This window comes from Panthera leo, chromosome A1 (assembly GCF_018350215.1).
Source record: "Panthera leo isolate Ple1 chromosome A1, P.leo_Ple1_pat1.1, whole genome shotgun sequence".
Taxonomy (NCBI): Eukaryota; Metazoa; Chordata; class Mammalia; order Carnivora; family Felidae; genus Panthera; species Panthera leo.
In genome coordinates, this window is record NC_056679.1 from 204,630,633 (window position 1) to 204,637,006 (window position 6,374).

At 41.7% G+C, this 6,374-nt stretch overlaps 1 protein-coding gene across 3 annotated transcripts in view; it reads right to left on the reverse strand.

Annotated features, from left to right (window-relative positions):
- Positions 1-6,374, reverse strand: part of GHR (growth hormone receptor) — a 269,171-nt gene that overhangs the window by 140,155 nt on the left and 122,642 nt on the right. For 2 of the 3 annotated variants that reach the window (XM_042950829.1, XM_042950837.1), the window contains exon 2: positions 2,974-3,054. In XM_042950829.1, the coding sequence (XP_042806763.1) occupies positions 2,974-3,043 (70 nt within the window). In that variant the 5' untranslated portion in view covers positions 3,044-3,054. Of the gene's footprint in view, positions 1-2,973; positions 3,065-6,374 lie in introns of those variants that run through there. The other variant, XM_042950820.1, reaches the window with a different exon arrangement.

Consider the following 6,374-nt stretch of genomic DNA (forward strand, 5'->3'; position numbering starts at 1 on the left):
TCCTTATGTCCCAACTAGACTGAAATTCTTGAGGGCAGGGGCTAATATGCTCCCATGTTTGGTTGCTGAGGTCAAAAAGGATGCTCAGTTGTGGACTGACTGAAGTAGCAGAGATGTGACCTGATTTATAGCAGGCACTCCTTTGAGGAATATTTCAAAATCTTTATACACATTTCTCATTAAAAATCATCATCCCAGGGGGCACCTGGGTGGCTCAGTCGGTTAAGCCTCTGACTTCAGCTCAGGTCACAATCTCACGGTCCGTGAGTTCAAGCCCCGCGTCGGGCTCTGGGCTGATGGCTCGGAGCCTGGAGCCTGCTTCCGATTCTGTGTCTCCCTCTCTCTCTGCCCCTCCCCCGTTCATGCTCTGTCTCTCTCTGTCTCAAAAATAAATAAACGTTTAAAAAAAAAATTAAAAAAAAATCATCATCCCAGGAGCATCAGTTCTGATGCAGCCAGTTGACAGTTTAACCTGTGAGGCCCCTCTGAAAATAAGGCACTGCTGGTCATTCCTGATTTTGGAGTAAGAAATTGTCCCCGAGACTATGTAACTGGTCATGAGAAGCAGATGTAGAGACTAATATAAGGATGAAAGACAATGAGAGGTGCACCTATTACAACATCGGAGCTAACACAATGGTGCACTGTTCCATGTTTAGCTCTCATTAAATTTCTCCCAGGGCAATTAGACATAATGAAAAATCCTCTCAGGGCCGGTATATTTCTAACCACTCATCTGCCCAAGCAAGAAAAACCCTGCTCCAGGCTTCAAGTGCCAACCTTCCCTAGGCATAGAGATGTGGCATCTTTTACCAGCTCCTAGGTAACTTTTCTTCAAGTAACACTTGCCACATGGCTTCCTCAGCCGTGTCACATCTTTCCCTGACCAAACTGATTTCAAATGAATGGTTTCACGGTGAAACTACAGTGGTAGCAGGTTTTTGTTTTTGTTTTTGTTTTTTTTTTAAATTCTTACCTGTATGTTTAGTCTGCCTTATATAATGGGAGACAACGTAAGAACAATTTGGCTGCAATCTGGACCTGGCAGAAGAAGGACTACATGGCCCCCGAATGTCATCTGAGATTCAATCCACGTTGTCACGTGACCACTCTGGCAGAACTCATCAGATAGATGGGCAGAACTGGTAAACACACTCATGTGCATGCACGCTCATGTTCAAACATGTTCATCTACACCTTCTTATGTAGACATCATACTCATCCAAAACAATCCCCAGGCCATTTTAAGGTAGAACCCTGGAGTAGCCACATATTCCAAAAGAATTTTGGTTAGCCCACTAAATTAAAAAATTAAAAAAAAAAACACAGAAGAAAAAAGAAATTTTTTCCTTTGCTAAATCACTTATTCTGTGTAAGTACTGGTAGGCTACATGATTTGTTTACAATAAGCCAATGCATCTTCTTATCTCTGTTACCCCCAAACAGCAAACAAAAAACTATCAAAAAGCAAACATAAAACCAGTTAATGGCGGTGTTTTCTCCACTCTCCTTATGAAGTTAAAGGTTTATGTCAAAGCTAAAATGTCAAAGCAGCTGAAATAGATGCTCTTCGCAGCCTCTCTAGGTCTAAAATGTAACTTGAGCTCTACTCTTTCAGCTGGGGCTATGTTTTTAATTTTCTTTAAAGATTTCCTTTGCCATACTTTTCATTTCACAGGTTTTTTTTTAAATTCCTCAAGCCTTGCCCAGTGGAGTGAAAGCTACCTTAATGAAGAAAGTAGAGATTAAACTACCATGACTTTGGAACAGCAGAGGCCCTCAGCTGTAATTCTTTGGCTCAGAACCAGGGTCTAAAACCAGCCATGGGAAAAGCTGCTGACATGGAGCCTGCAATTCTCTCCATGTTTGACTTGCATAATGTTGACATTATAACACCAGAGAGACCCAAAAATATTTCAAACAATTATGACTTCTTTTCTATAAATATTTTAAAATTGCTTTACAAGATAAAATAACATATTTTACCCTTCTTGTTTTTTTTTACTTTGGTGGCCCTCAGCAGCTCACTACTACAGATTTATTTTTAGCTCAAAGGTCAGGGAGGACATCTTAAGGCACTACCTCTGTTGTTAAACTGTGTTTTCCAACATGAGTTGCCCAGTGAGTAGGGGAGTCAGCTACTCTTAAAGCAACAACTGAATGCAGTGTCAGAGCATAGGAGAAATAGACTTTATTTCTTATGTTGGACACTCAAGCAAGGAAAAAAAAAATCATGCACTCAAGACAATCTTTTAAAAAGTCTCGTCCCCCTTTATAAGCAGAGTTTACTTTCTGGACAGAAACATCCTTCTTCTCATTCCCTTTCATTACTCATTCTCGCTCCAGTTATTTCTGCTATGAGACATACGTTTGAATGTACTGGGACTTCACTAGGAAGAGTGTATAAAAAAGGAAGGAGACTTATAGAGATGGCCAAGGAAATCATGAGTTCTGAGTACATTATTCAACTCTTTTCATTTGTGTCTTCCTTCACACTTTGCCAAATGGTAACCATCCAGAGTGTGAGAGGTGAAATTTATTTGAAACCTGCAATTTCCGTTCTCAGAGAATATGATTCAGAGACCTTAATTCTGAGCTCTGGAAATAGGCGATGATATCCTTAGTCACGGATGAACAGAGTGATCAGTAGGTTAATAACCAACCTTCCAGTGCAATTTCAATATCTCTCCCAGGACCAAGAGACCTGGCTTGCTTTCAGTATAAATGTCCTCAGCATGATTTGCAGCATTTATTTTTGATTTGAAAAGATCAGATGCCAAAACTGTATTCCTCCTAAAACATCCACAGAAAAGTCCACCCAGTTTATGATTTTAAAGCTAAGACCAGTTTCCCATTTGCTGCTACTTAAAACTTACCTCTTCTAATTAAAGCATCCAAAGAACTTATATTTAACAAATAAAGTTCAGTGTTATTTCAAAACACTGGGGGTGGGAATGGGAAAGTAGAACTCACCTTCACTCCCAGAAAAAGCACTGCTTGATCCTGCCACTGCCAAGGTCAACAGCAGCTGCCAGAGATCCATACCTGTAGGACCTGCAATCATACAAAAAGGAGTAATCATACAAAAAACAGTAAGATAAAAGCAGACCATTATCATTACACACTGTTTATAAGCTGGCTAAACCATGAATGAGCTGACATGCATGTCAGTTCCAGAAGGAATCCCAGTAAATCTTTCATTGCCCCAGAGTCTCATATTATTATACTTTTCATAAGGGCAAACAGTAGGTTTGTAATAAATTCTATTTCCCACGTGTGCTTGCCTCAGGAAATAACATGGACACTAGAGAGTTTCCCATCTTGGCCAACAACCCTAGAAACACTTTACAACAAAGGACCCCCTCCCCCCTCTCCCCCCCCCCCCCCGCCCCCACTTCAATAATAGGGCCAGTGTGGTTTCATGTTAATTTGATCTGGAAATAGAAAAACCTGTCAGCAGTATCACCAAGCATAGGGCCTTGAGCTGGACAGGCCATAAAAGGAAAAACACAACAAACTGCTTGTAATAGTAAAACTCCTCCTGTGTTTCTCACTGAATAAAGGAGCTCAACTAATACTTAGAAACCCATGCTGAGGAGCCATCATGAGGAGGTGTAGCTAGAAGGGAGCAGAAAGGAGAAGGTGAGAAGCACAAGAAAACAAAACACCTGTACTTCCTAGGTGGCCTGCCTAGGATACCCTGCCTGTCGTGGGTTGTTTTCTCTGAAAGGCCCAGGAATGTGAACACCCCCGACTCAAAGAAAGGTCAGTTGGAGGCCTTGCTAGCTATCTGGGTGTGGCCACGCCTTAATCCCTTCAGTTTGATGAATAGGGGAGCAGATCATGCCTCAGCCAGCCCACACTTTTACCTGGGGGAAATAAGCTTCTTTGGAATAAATAAGCCAGGTGTCCACTTCTAGGACCTCTGAAGAGACAAGTTTGGGCTGGTTTAAAATGAACTCAGCACACTGTCCTTTGGAGAGCTGTTGCTACATCTGACAACTAATGCCAACTACTTTAAAGCTTAGTGGCAATATTTTCATAAAATTACATTACTTACACATCACTCAGGCATACCTGATCATCACACTGGGAGCTCCACCGGGGCCTCTATTGGCCTCATTTTCTCTATGGTACATTCTTGACAATAATGAAATAGCCTTTCTCATTACCCCTAATCAGGCTGAAATGATGAACAAGAACATTTGTTCTCATGGGTAATGGAATGGTGTGGTTCTCAGTAATGGCTGTGTAATTCTGAATACGTATAAAGTGTGATATTTCAAACTTTCATTTCTAGATAGTGGATGGCCCATCATTTTTTTGTTGTTGTTCCATATGATTTCACGTTCTTAAGAAGTTCTAAGAAAACACATCTCTACATAAACTGAATATCTTCCTGGGTCTGAATACCCATGTATATACCTATTGTATAAAGAATGCCCTCAAACATTGCCTCGCGGAGTCACTGACAGAACTGAGTGGCACTGCATGTGCACACACTGCCAATTACAGGATTGCACACAAATGTGAGTTGCAGTTATTGTAGCATCCATGTTTTAGGTTCCTAACCTGGAAGGCTCTGGGCTAATGGCCTTTGCATCGTCCTCATCTGCTTTGCAAATGTGAACCACTGAGCGGCTCTCTTTACTGCTAGGTGAATAGGCTATGTGATCCTAGCTGGAAGCCGCCAGCAGAAATGTGTAAAAAGGGCAAAAATAAATATGTGAAAGGCTGAAAATGCCATCCTTTTGTTAACTGGATATTTCCTTTTAAAATTTATTTTTAAGGTTTTTTTGTTTTGGTGTGTGTGTGTGTGTGTTCATAAGGAGGAAAAGCATCGAGGAACTGGGCTCTGAACAGTGTTAGTTTTCCTAGCAATCTCCCAATGCACTTAGTGTCAGGTAGAGACACCTCCTCTGGCACTCGCTCTCTCGATATCAGGTTGTAACAGGGAGTTCCAGTTCTAGGCAGGGTTTTTTGCTTCCCAACTGAATCAAGATATGAATAGGTCTGCCTTTCTAAGAAGGCTGCTTTCTCTGGTTTGGAAGTCACATCTTCAAATATTTCAAAGACACTTGGCAGATGCCAGAAACAAGCGAGTTTTGCTTCAGATGAATTGTAGTTGACTCCCTCTCGTCCCCAAACTTTTGAAAGCTGCTGCCTGCAAATGAACTTCACCTCTTCCAAATTTTCACAACATATCTCCATAGAACACATTCTGTCTCATAAAGAAACAAACAAATCAGAGTCCTTAGAGCAAAATTAGCCATACATCTGTTTGCACACCCCTACAGAAAAGGAGGTATTTAAAACTGCTATTTTACCCCTAGGAGACAAGAACAGGTCACTGCACTGAGAGCACTGCATAGGGCCCCAAGTCTCGCTCCAACTAGGGAGCAGAGAAGAGGATGGAGAAGTGTGGCTGGATTCAGGAAGAGCTAACTGCTTCATCCAAAGACTAAAACTCTCCTTCCACTGTTGCTGGCTCAGTGGGGCTGACTCTGAAAGTAGTTCCTTACTGAGCGGTCCCCAGAGCCAGCATGTGGCTGGGCTCATGGACATTCTGTTCGATTTGACTAGAGGCTGCTCCCTTCAGTTTTGCAGAACTCCATGTGGCAGCTTCTAGGTGAGAGGAGCCTTCTTTATTAGGTTTTAGCTGAGAGAAAAATGTCCCTAGGAGAGGACAAAGTGTCAACACACAAAGTCTGAAACTTTAATGTAGTCCATCAGTGATGTGCCCATGTGAGAAGGAGAAAGTACCATTATTCCCCTTCCCCACCATAAGTCTCTATGTAGAGGCAGGTACTCCACAGGAATCTACCAAATTGTACCTTAGCCTACTGGGTTCTTATTTTGCAATGTAAGTTTGTAATATTTTTCTAGGGAAAATACCTCTGTAAATTTCTACTGATATTTATGCATTCTTTGGCTATAGCCTCACAGCAAGATTTTCATTTGGGGTGGGGCGGTGGTTGGGTGGGGGAGACAAGTTTCTATTCTTGCATAATGGAACTCACACCATTTCCACTTTCAAAGCCTGAGGCATTTTGCCTGCCCATGCCCCCAACCCCCACTTCCACAAGGGAGAGCTAGCTGAAAAGCAGTGTAATCCAGCTGGTGTGAGTTTTCATTCTATAAACTGCCCAGCAGAGGAGACCTCCAAATTACAGTTAGGCCTGTGATATACTGACTTTTATTCCTCGGCTATAAAACGGTACATAAACACATGAGAAGAGATGGAGATTAAACATGATATTTTTTTCCAATATGTTATAACCAATTCCAGGCCAAGAAAGGAAACGCTTCCATTTTTTTTTTTAATCTTAAAATGAGCAAGTAGTTGTTGAATTCTTAGTTCTAGAATTGTGCAG